The sequence below is a fragment of the Struthio camelus genome, chromosome 11 (assembly GCF_040807025.1).
Source record: "Struthio camelus isolate bStrCam1 chromosome 11, bStrCam1.hap1, whole genome shotgun sequence".
Taxonomy (NCBI): Eukaryota; Metazoa; Chordata; class Aves; order Struthioniformes; family Struthionidae; genus Struthio; species Struthio camelus.
The window spans coordinates 8,301,685-8,314,234 of NC_090952.1; the positions used below are offsets into that span (position 1 = coordinate 8,301,685).

General features: G+C 44.1%; 1 protein-coding gene across 1 annotated transcript in view; it reads left to right on the forward strand.

Moving 5' to 3' along the window:
• Positions 1 to 12,550, forward strand: part of DCX (doublecortin) — a 143,237-nt gene that overhangs the window by 59,100 nt on the left and 71,587 nt on the right. Inside the window, exon 10 of the mRNA XM_068956605.1 lies at positions 9,957 to 10,297. Within this exon, the coding sequence (XP_068812706.1) occupies positions 9,957 to 10,297 (341 nt within the window). The remainder of the gene's footprint in view (positions 1 to 9,956; positions 10,298 to 12,550) is intronic.

Below are 12,550 nucleotides of genomic sequence, written 5' to 3' on the forward strand. Positions count from 1 at the left end.
GGCACGGGGTCCCAGCTGTGTGTGTGTGTGGGGGACACTGAAGAGAAATGGGGGCTTCCACCCACAAGTGGAAAAGGGTCTTGGGGGGTTCGTGTGCAGTGTGAGTGTGTGTGTGGGGGGGGGTGCGGGGTGGTTCGTGCAGTGTGTCGAGGGGGTTTGTCAGGGTTCATGCCGCGTGTGGTTGTGCATGGGGTTCATGCAGTGTGTTTGGGGTGTTGGGTGGGTGCAGTGTGTGTGAGGGGGTGTGTAGGGGATTTAATGTGATGTGGGGGGTGTGTTGGAGGTTCATGCAGGGTGTATGTGTATGCGGGTGCTGGGGGTTTATGCAGGGTGTGTGGAGGAGGTGTGGAAGGGGGTGTTGGGGTTTGTGCAGTGTGTGTGGGGGTGTGGAAGGGCATGGAGGGGTTTGTGCAATGTGCGTAGAGGGGTGTGGGTGTTGGTGCAGCGTGTGCGTGCGCGTGGAGGTGTGAAAGGGGGTGTTGGTTTGTGCAGCATGTGTGTATGGGGAAGTGTGTGTGTTGGGAGTGCTGGGCGTTCGTATAGTGTGTTTGGAGGGGGAATTCATTAACACAGCGTGTGCATGGAGAGGTTTATTTGGGGGGGGGGGTACCCTTGGAGAAATTGATTTTCATGCCGGGTGTGTGGAGGAGATGTGTCAGGAGGGTCGACTGCGGAGGGGTGCTGGCGTTCCTGGGGGGGCTGGTGCTGGGGGTGTACGCTGGGGTGTTGTGCATGGAGGGCATGCTGAGACCTGTGCCCCGGAGTGTGTGGGGGCCCCCTGCTTTTCCCCTTCCTGCTGCAATCTGAATGCTCGATCCTTTGTTTGGGACTGGAATATTCTGGTTGCTTTGTTGGAAAGGGGAGTTGCTTTTCCCAGGTCCTTGTTATGGTCTTCCATGCAGATGACCTGGCTCCTTCGGTGACACTATTGAGAAACCACTGGACCTTTAATAAAACACAATGGACCTGAGCGGGTGAGCCATCAAACAGCAGGCTGGCCTCAGCCATGGGTCACTGTGTGACCTTGGCTACAGCCTGTTTCCCTACAATTCTTTATCCATCAAGTGGGATACTCGTTTTCCCAAAATACTTTGGGTGGAGGAAACACAATAGAATAAATACCGTTGACCATGTGAGCATTTTACTTGGGACGAGTTGCCATCTTACAGAGACAATGCTGTCCTAGTGGAGTTATTCTCAGCCCCGTAACGATAGAGCTGTCAAATGGAGGTGTGGCTGATGTTAATTTTAGAGATTCTGCCATCTTTCAGTCTGATCTCTCAATATGGCCACAGCCTTCCTCTGACGGCTGCTCTCGGTCTTGCTTTACCGAGGTTTCATGTACATCTTCAGGAATAACTTCCCAAGAGAAAATATAGTTCTTTATCTTATGCTCTTCCTGCTTTTTGTCAAATAAGTTAACAAACCTTCCGTTATTATACCTGCTTTACGCTGTTTTTTGTGCTGCAGGCAAGAAGGTTTTTGAAAAGATATTTTATGCAATTGGGGCACAGGCAGGGGAGATGCTGGCTTTTGGGATCTGGCTTTGCTCTGTCAAAACGGTATCTGGAAACAGAGCACTGAAGAAGTGGCACTAAAACAGAAAAGGGATTATGGTGCACACAGCAGTGTCCCCAGCAGAGCGCCAGCCAGGGGAACGCAGGCTGAGCAGAGCGAAAACAAAGGAATACGGTGGCCAAAAACGCAGAAGTAGTTCTCTACGCTGTCATTGGCAGCTTAGTGATAACATTATTGCCATATTTCTAGCAAGGGGCTACTCATCTGCTGCAGAAGAGCAATCCAGGAGACTTCTAATTTATAATACAGTGTTTGTCATTGTGCTGTAATTTCCACCTTGTGCTAACCTGTGCTATTAGCTTGTTTGTATGACTGTGTACTAGATACATGCGTGGAAAAACAGAACTTCAGAGTAATTGCACTGAGGTACATATAACGCAAAACTGTACCAGGGTAGAGTATTTGCCATATGAATTAGTTTTTTGGTTAGACTGAGGTGGTCGCTGGAGGTTTGATAATGAAGGTAACTAAAGCAGAGTTGTTTTCTATACTGTGACTGATTTATTATTATAGTTTCCAATAAACAAGCAGAACCTAGGAAAAGAGGCCATCAAAGATGCTAATCTCAGTACTTTGCAGTAGCTGGTGAATTACTGATATTAATATTTCATGTCATGTTCAATGTGCTTAATTACATCTGCGTGATTAAAAAACATGCTTGCCTGGTATAGTGTGAATACCTTTATGTAGGGTAGAGAATCGCTGAACAATGACTTATATCCTCGAGACAGCAGACACTTCAGGTGAACAAAGATTTGGTGTGCTGCTAATTCAGTGGAACTTGAAAATAATCCTGTTGGTCTCCAGTCCCAGACCTGGGAGACTTATATCTCTCATGATATTAGAGATCATTTTCATAAGAGACTGGACGAGCACTTTACTTCCCACCTGTCCAAATGGAACAAGTCAGGTGTCTCCTACTCCTCTGATCACATTCCCCACCAGGACTCTGCCGCACAGGTGCTCTTTGCCTGTGGAGCTTGGCCTCACCTGTCACTGCGTTGTTGTCCAGCCTCCCATGCCCAGAGAGCTGGCTCTATCCTTGTGTCTCAAGGACCCTGTCCTCCTGCAGCCCGCTGGTCAGATCAGGGTTTCTCTCTCCTTTCACCCATAATAGCCATCTTCCATCCCTGCAGTCGCTGCTTAATTTTGTCTATTTTCAGCTATTCATTTTTAATGTATTTGTAAATAATGTGCAAGTATGTGCTGCTGTTGATTAGGAGTGTGCTCCTCCTTAATTCATATGTTGGTTTGATGCAGTACGGCAGCCTGTTACTGCACTGTTACATCTGACCTTGGCTATCGGGTAAATTGCTGACAGAATCCTGCACTTGTGTACTCCAAAGGGCCCTTTGTTGAGATACGGAGGTGGGACTGGATACTGGGTCCAAGTGTTGCTATCTGTAATGGTTGTTCTAGTCAATAAGTGAATCTTCTGGAAAAGAGCATCAGATAATCTTTATTCCCGTTCATATTATAAGGGGTTCCAAGGGCCAAGGCTTTAGGAAATCTATATATGAAGTTACCCTTATAGATTACTACTGGGCCACTCTTGTAACAGTTAATTCTGTGCCTTGTGCAGTGGGAAAACTTGAATATGAAAGATGGTAAAAAAAATTGTGCCATCTTTTCCAGCCTTGCTGCAGTTGATATTAGAGCAGCTTACATTGTCATCCAAGGCTCTACTAAAATCCAGCTGCCCTCAACATCTCTATGAGGTGGCTTGTCCCTTGGTTCGTTTTGAGCAGCCACATTCTGATAGATCCGTTGCAATGAGATGGTAAATGCTCCTTGCCTGAGCTCTGGTTGGCCTTTAAATGGAGGGCTGGATAAAGATGCAAGCTGATGTTATACATTGGCTTAAGCAGCAGAGATGGCTTAAGAAATACCACTCTTGGCCCTGTGTCCCAAACTTGGTTCCCAACGCACTGTCTCTCTTCTGCCAAGATCACTTTGTGGGACAAAAGGTTATTTTTAGTGTAGCTCATAATTTTGCAGCTTTCCCACATGGTCCCACTAGCAGTTTCTTAAAATAATGAAAGGGATGGTGAGCTGCAACTTAGGAAGGAGCTAAAAGGCATGGGGAACGGATCCCTAACTGCTGAAGCCAGCACAGCCCTGAGTTAACCTCAGCGCCGGAGAGGCTGAGGTTTGTCCCCTACAAGCAGAGGGGCTGACACCTCCCCAAGAATCTGAATTTGTCACCTTGCCAAGATTAGGTGTGTGTTATGCTATGTTTAGAGGCACCAAATTCATCGTTCTACTGTGCACTGTACAAATGAGTGAGAAGAGAGAGCTCCTGCCAGAGAGGTTGTGATCTGAACATGGCAAAGTGGAAGAAAGTGTTTTTACCGGTGAGGAGCTGAGACGCAGAGAGGAAACTTGGCCAGTCCTGCAGCGGTTGCTTGCCCTAATTCCATAGGGGAGAGAGGGATGGAAGTCAGAGCTCTTGAGTTTTCAAGTGCTTTCCTTCCTTCCTTCCTTCCCTGAGTCCTTCTCAGGGTCTAGTCAGTGGATTTGAGGTACCTACATCTTTCAATTTTTCTGTTATACATGGACTTTAGGCCTGCTTCTAAGCAGAGGCAGATTCATTATGAATAAAGGGTCCTCTGCCTATGGTCAGAGTTGGAAATAAATGTGAAATGAGCCTATCAGGTGTAAAGATATCATGGATTAGACCTGATGAATAAAGGCAGAAATTCAGACTAGAGATTAAAACTACTGCTTCAGAGAGGCAACAGTTAGGGGAAGCTGCCCAGCTCCTCTCTCAGCTCCTGGTGTGCCTGGGCTGTTAGGCAGAGCGCAACCCAGCCCCACTGTGCCTTGGAGTTGGAGGGTCTTTCATCTAGTGGATTTATGTCCTTGTCCTATACTGGGCTGTTCCAGTCTGAAATCAGTTCTTGCCTCAGTTTAAACATTAGAAAAAGCTGAATATGATTTTGTTTTGCTTGGTGGGATTTAATTGCAAACATTTTGGGGTTATGTGAGATGTTCCAGAAAGTGTTTCCAAGCTTTTATATTCTGTCATGCCCAGGGGAATCTTTTCCAAATTCTTGTCCAGGAACGTTTAAAGTAGTCGCAGGAAAGGCTCCACCCTGAAGCTCTGCAGAGCCTGGTGTGTGCTGGGGCTGGGGGGTTTTTAGGGAATGCATGGAAATCTCCACCCAGCGCGCACATGTTCCAGTTTGCCTGGAAAGCTGAAGTTCATGTAGCCTGATACTGAGATCTTGGTGACCTGTGACATTGTTTTGTGTGGCTGTTATCCTGACAGTTTGTCTAATTACATCCTATATACCAAAGCTTGTCCTTGCAGTTCTGTTCGCTTTGCTTGCTCGTCCTGGCCATCATACTAGGACTGTGCTGATCCCTGCAGATAACCTGACATGACAAATTCTTTATGTAGCTTTGGGTATTAGGTGATTTTGAAGGCAATTTGATAATCGTGCATTTCATTTGTTTTATAAGCAGAGCAAGAGGTGCTTCTCACTTGTGTGAGACTTCCTTTTGGAAGAGCCAAAGGAAGAAAGCTTTCCCACAGATTTGTTTTGCCATAGTGGAATTGATTGTGAGACAGGAGTATCCTTTTTAGTGTATAAGGCGGTAGCAGGTTCATGGAGTAGAAATTAAAGGCCTAGTTTAACACAGTATGATGAACTCCTGCAAGGTGTTAACACGCTTTCTGTTAAAGTTATAGTAAATTCCATGAAATGTGAAAGCTGGGCACAATATAAAATGCTCAACTTTAGGACAGCAGAGCTGACAACCAAAATAAACTGCATCCCCCAGAGACTGTTCTTTGGAATAACTGTTAACAGGTACACTTTTGAAATGGCCTCAATCCAGCTTTCTCAATTTTTCCTGCAAGACTTTTAAACACAGTTCATTACACTTGAAAACTTGCTGGTGCATGCTGAGAGAGGATAACTTTCGAAAGCGCAGCCTGTCGTTTTTGGTATTGTCTGAAGTAACTGCTTTAAGAGGGTTGAAGGCTTAGCGCTCATCTTGAGCTCACAATTTCTCTTAAGGCAAACTTTATCTTTGTTCAGATCATCCCTTCTTTAGGAGCTGAGTAATCAGCTTGTGCTACTATCAAATAGGTTGCAAAGTAATGGGTAATGCACTTGCAGCTGGAGTACTTCAGTATGATACAAGCCATGGCTTCAAATGGCAAATATGCTGATCGTGACTTAAGTTCAAAGCTCTACAGTCAGCCCATCTCTTGCTGAGGGCATGACAGACGGAATAAATCAATGGTGTGGCTGGTTTGATAGCATGATGGAAATAGTGACGCCGCTGGAGTACGCTGGCATGGTGCCAAGCGCGCATCATCCTGCAGAGCTTTGGCCTCACAATGTAGACAAGGCATCTTGCACTGAACTAGAAACTAGGTCTGAACTGAACTAGGTCCTTGGCACCACGAGCACCCTGGCCCTAATGACAGTAGGTTCTGCAGTGGATTAGATGTAGTCAGGATGATGCTTCTCATTTTTGTAGACATCCCCATCCTGAACTTGTAAGATGTGTGAGTGAGATGCCCTTTGAGAGTGTGTCTCTTTGGGGCTGCCATTTGGGGTTTTGTTTGAAAGCAACAAAATGGCTGTTCATCATCCTCGGAGTCATGACTTCCAGCTGGGTTTCTGCACATGTACACAGCTGCTTGCTGTCTGCTGGCTTGTTCCTGCAAATGTGTGCAGACTTTCACGTTCAGGGTTGGGGAACCAGGTGCTTCTGAGTTTGTTTTTTTTTTTCTTTTGCTTCTATCTGAGTCTTTCCCTGTGCTTCCTCCCCTTCCTTTCTGTTGTGCTCTGCACATCCTTGACAACCATGCTGTGCTTATCACAGTTATATTTCTTTGCAACTGCATAGTGGTATACCTTGACTCCTCATTATAGGCCTAAAAACAGATAGATGCGGTAGAGAAACCTCCCCTCTCTCTGTGGTGGCAATAGTCCCCATAAGATTTCTTTCCTAGGTCACCCTCGGGTCATAGTACGTGTGTTCAAGGCTGGCAAGTTCTAGGACTTCAGAACATGCTTGCCTGGTCCTGCTACCACCTCATGATAAGATTTGAGGAAAACACAGCGGTGGGAAGTGGAATACAGCATATGCTCCTGGTTGGCAAATGGTAAAAGGGATATGCCTCACTAAGGAACTTGCAGTATAATTCAGTTATTTGAGGGCCATAAACTGTCCAAGTCTGGGAAGGCATAATTTGCAGTCATCTTTAAAATCAATGAACCCTTCAGGTTACATCTCTGGATAAGGGAAGAAGGCAGTGCCTCTTTCCTGGAGCTGTACTGCTGTAACTGCAGAAGTGTTGCTGAGAAGAGCTGCTACGCTGAACTGCAGAGCAGTGTCACTCCGAGCAAATTTCTAGGCAGTTTCAGAATTGAACAAAATATTTGCTAGGGGTTAAGTTAAATGAAGCAAAGTGAGAAGGGCAGACTACATTTTCTACTTGTGACTGTGAGTGTAATTTGAAAGGCCGATGCGTGTGTGTATGTGTGTATATATATATATACAACTACCTAATACCACCTTTGTGGAAACAAAGCCTATGAAAGGCATATTGAAGGCAATAGTGTCATGAAAGCAGTGTACGCTGCTATAAATACACTAGACAACTACAGCGTATAGTGAAGAACTTCAAAGGAGGCAGCTGGAACCAAGTATAATAGTATTCTACCAAAGAGAGCAGTAATCTCTGCCCTTTACTTTAAAATGAGGAATTTATTCATGGAAAATATGTTGTAGGACCTCAAGTGTTTATAGAACAGTACCAATATATGCTTTCTTCCACCATGGTGTCTTCTCTCCCAAAGCATTATGTAAACACAGATGAAAGTTAAGCCTTGCAACCTTTTTGCAGCAAATATTGCTACTTCTGTTTTTCAGGTAGGGAAGGTAAGACACAGGTCAGTTCAGGATTTTCCTGGGGCAGGGTGAGAACAGTGTTCAAATCACTTGGTCCTAGTGTTGCGTTCAAACATGGGAATCCCGTCCCTCAGCGTGATGTTACTCTTCTCTTGGACGCTCTTGCAAAAGCTCTGCTGCCCAGGGGTTATGGGTTGGGGAGGCTCTGGGTGCTTAGGAGGGCTAATTCCCCATGAGCATGTTGAACCCCCCTTGCTCTGCTTTGCGCTGAGTGAGCTGTGAAACTGGACAGGAGTGTGGGCCCCCTTCACACCGGATGACACTTGACTGAAGCAGATGAATAAACCACAACTTATCACTTATCAGAAGATTTAAGGGATTTGATGCTTCTGGAAAATAATATCTCCAGTGGGAATTTGTTATGATGTATGGCACTCCAAGGAATGTCTTTATGCTTCTATGGAGTCCAGTTCAAAGAATGGGAGGAATTAAGGAGCTTCAACTATAGGTGCTACACTGTCAGTTTATTGAGAGGTTTTGTTCATCGCATTCATGCCTTTGAATATAGGTTTGTGTAGTTAAAACCAACAGAACCTCCTAACGAGGTTTTTATCAGTCGGTTGATTAAAAATGCCCAATTGATAAACATGCTCATCATAAACCTTCTTAGCTCTGTGCTACCTTCTATGTTTCTGCTTCTCCTTCAGAAGAGAAAGCCGATCACCTGCTTCCTGTTAGCAAATGATTTTGGTCATTTTATGCAAATGGAGGGTGGTGCAAGCACCAAGAGTACGCACAACTTTCTGGCAAACTGCGTATAAAGTCAGGACAAAAAAAAAATTACATTCTTCATCTTTTCTGTAGCTGCTTGTGGAATCAAACATTAATCAGTAATAAGGACATAAATGCTACGCATCTCCTTGTTCTAAGCATATTAAAGGCTCTGCTATGTGTTATGTACCTGTTAATAGTTTTGGCATGTGCCCTATGAAGGGATTATCTTAGTGACTCCATGAGGAATATAATTTAGTCAGCAGAGGGATGACTATACGGGCACTGCACTTCATATGTGATACGTGTCCAGACTCTAGAATTCTCTGTGGAAGTCAATGGGCTGTTTGGAAATCCATATTTACCTTTTGGCCAAATAATGTCAAATGCTGTCATAGACATCCTATAATGGAAAGCCAGACTCAGATGTTGGGGCAGGCTTTTCATAGATGTCCGGGCCCTGGAGTTCATGGTGGGTAAAAAATAAGGAAATGCAGGCAGTCTGTTTACATGAAGGAGTTTTTTCCTCATTCAAAACGGTTAGATCTATATTTTGATTTCAAACCTACCATAACATTTGAAGAATTTCACTTTGTCCTGTACGATCAGCCCAATAAGCACCAAAAAAAACCCACCATAAGATCCTACAGGTGCCTGTTATGCCTCCAGTGTCCATCAAAATTGTATCAAATGGGGAGACAAAGAAAGGGCTTCTTACTCTAGCAATGACTGTTTTTTTTTTTTTTCAGTGCATCCTCAAGTGCTCAGCTGCCTGAGTCGTTTCAGACTAGACAGCTACATTCCCTCAAGGAAACAGTTTTACAGTCTCATTCTAGTAAAAAATCATCCAAGATCCATCAGATTTGCAGGCCCAGAAGATTGTCTTACAAATCCTTGTGTGCTATGGTACTTTTCCTACCTAAGGTAGATAGGATATTGTAAATTGCAGACCAAATCTCAAACCAGCTTTGGATGGGATGGAGGCAGTTTGTGTTAATTACAAATGTGACTGTAATATTTCACCCTTCTCTACCATGTATAAGTTTGGATTTAATATATACATTTTTTTGTTGAAACCAACTATCTTGAAGCAAGTAATGCAAGCAGTGGTGTAGCATTTTATCTCAGCAGCTTCCAAGTTTGTCTTCCAATAAACCACTGATGCTACAACAAAGTTTAGTTGTTATGCCCGCTAGATTTATCAAAGCTGCTTTTGACAGAGATTCTTCGGTACCAGATCTTCATCATTTGTCAGGCAGGACACAAAAAGTACCTTTTGGATGAATGTTGATACCCTCTTGGCAAGAGATGATAGACTGAAGTAGTAGCTGGGTGTGTGAAGATGCAAAAAGGAAGCTGGTGGAGTTGCAGAAATGATTTAGGTGATAATTAAATGAGTTAGATGTTTAGGAGCTTTTAGACAGCTTAGTTACATCCTCAGGTACCTAAATACATTTAACTCAATCTTGTTTAACCCCTGGTTCATGTCACTTCTGAGTGACAGTGTATTTGCTGATGGGGAAGTACTAGATATAGATTTTAATAAACATAAATGTTATTGTAAAATTAAGATAAGACATATTTTAATAACAAACTGTCACGGAAGTTCTAATGAAAACCGTGATTAGTGATTTACTTGGTTAACGGGGAAAACGTGCAGTGTCTGCTTTCCAGCAGCCCTATCATAATGAGAACAGCTGTAGAATTATACTTGTGTCCCTTTCTTTCAAAAGGGGAGAGTTACGTCTGCTCATCTGACAACTTCTTCAAGAAGGTGGAATACACCAAGAATGTCAACCCCAACTGGTCTGTCAACGTGAAGACATCTGCCAACCAGAAAGCACCTCAGTCTCTGGCCAGCAGCAACAGTGCTCAGGCAAAGGAGAACAAAGATTTTGTGCGCCCCAAGCTGGTAACCATCATCCGTAGCGGGGTGAAGCCCCGAAAGGCAGTCCGTGTGCTCTTGAACAAGAAGACTGCCCATTCGTTTGAGCAAGTTCTCACTGACATCACTGAAGCTATAAAGCTGGAGACTGGAGTGGTCAAAAAGCTGTATACTCTGGATGGGAAACAGGTAGGAGGTTTTACGGATCTTGTCTTTTTCCCTTACTTTCTCTTATTTTGAGGCTTTGCTGACTCAGAACAATTTTTGCAGCCTAAAATTAACCTGAGATTATCACTGCCATCTGTTCTTTCAGAAGTCAGTCTTCTCATACCAGTGGTTAAGTTACTAAATTTTCGTTGATATTAATATCAAGCAAAGAATGCAGCCAACCGTCTGAGTGAAACAGATGCTCTGTCCTGCACACCAGTGTGCAGTGTGTGTCTTCCAGACTAACTAAATAAATAACATGAGGAGTTCGGCTCACAGCCACCAGTTGATTTGGCTCTTAAGTAATTGCAGGAGCTCTTGAGCTATGGATTCACTAAGTGGAAATGTTTTGCTGGACTTTTCCTACCCTCACATGAGAGCTCGTTAAGATAATGATCCATGTATGTTCTTCTGGCCAGCTCAGTACTTAGCAGGAAAAGTATGGAGCTGGTGCATTCTCTTAACTAAAAGTGTGGAGCGAAAACATGTAAAAAGGGATTTGGGTCAAAAAAATTTAGTGGGTCATTATAACGTGCTTCATGTCTACGTGTTCCTGGAACTGGAGGCAACATCTGTCTCCTGTTAGCAGCAGCACAGCAAAAAGCCATTTAATATTACTGTACCTGTGAAAAGCCTTAAGGGAATGTATAAGGTGCATTTTGGGGACCAGGAAGAGCTAGATTCCTCAAGGAAAACCCTGAGCTTAATGTAACAGTTGTCAGTGTCTTCTGTAACAGAGAGGAGGATCTTATTTTGCTGTTTTTCTTGTTTCATATTCTGGAGTGAGGCAGCATAGCTCTTGTGTGGGTTGGACACTGGCTATTCTAGGAATTGATACTATAAAGTGACTTCCTCTCCTGTCTCTAGAGTGAATCATTCAAATGCTGGCTCTTGAAATACCATGCCAATACTAGGCAGTGTGTCTAACCACCATGCAGACTTCACAAATGAAGATGTTCATCCTTCCAATACCAAATATTGGCTCATAAAGCATACTAGTTCAGGTGCAGTGTCTGGGAGCTGAATATAGCATATCACTCTAACCTGTCTGATATTCTTGCTTTGTCTCAACATTAGTATCCAACGCATTAGTGGCCTATTGTAGCTTCAGAAATACAGAAATCTCATCTGCCTGTCAGAGCTTTTCTTTCCACTGGTCTCGACCCAGCGCTTTTTCTTCATAATCCATATAATTTATACATGGGTGGGTGACTTTCCTGCTGGGCTGTCCATAGATATGGTAGCATGTTGTAAATAAGCAGTGATACAGAGTGATGTAGTGGGAGCATTGGAAGTGAAGTGGTGGGGGGAAGGAACAGGAGAGGTGAAGGAACAGGAAGGGGAGAGTCAAACGATCCCTCAGCAGCAGCCCAGCGAGAAATTGTACGTGAGCACAGGATCATGCATGTCAAATCCCAGCTGCTTTAGAAAGGGCTTAATACATGGGTCTGACCTGAAAGCAATTGCCAATTCATGCTAGCACACAGAGTCTTGTTGCGCTTACAGTTCTGGATCAGTTCCAGAACTGTTTCATTCTGTAAAATGCCTCAGTTCTTTGCAAAGAGCCAGCATTTCAGAGATGGAGGTTTGCTGCTTTGGACAGCATGCAGAAATGGTGATGCCCTGTGAGTTTTTGTGGAACTGTTGTTTCTTGTCCACCTTCAAACCAATTATACGAGTAAGCGGTGCTTTCCCCTCTGCCTCTGACATGTGAGCAAGACCGGATCAGCCCATGGACTGAACTGAACTTGTGGTTGGACCAGCCTGTGAAGCTGTATGTTGTTTCCTTAGCAGAGATTTGGGAAATACTGCTTGCTTTCAACCTATAGCTTGCCTAGAGAAGTCCTGCTGTGGGGCAGAGTGCGTTTTGGCATTTGTTGCCTTGCCTGGAGCTACCGCTGTTCAAAGGGCACAAAGATCAATGTAATTTAACGGTTCCTGCTGCAAACTGTTGTCCATAGTAGCCGCAATACGTGACTCTTCATGAATCCAAAAATAAACAGCAACCTTGAATTCCTTGCATCAGGCTCTGGTATCCGTGCAGTGACTGGTGCCTTAATTTGACGTGGCTCTCATTGTGGCAACATCATGGCCTCACCCTTGGTTTTTGCTGCAGAAATCTGATGTCACTGAAAGCCTGAGTAAAAGTTTTACATTTAGCTTGTTTTATTGCCTTTATAATTCACCATTTTCTGAAATGTGGCATTTCCTAGTGTGTTACAGAGATGTGAATGT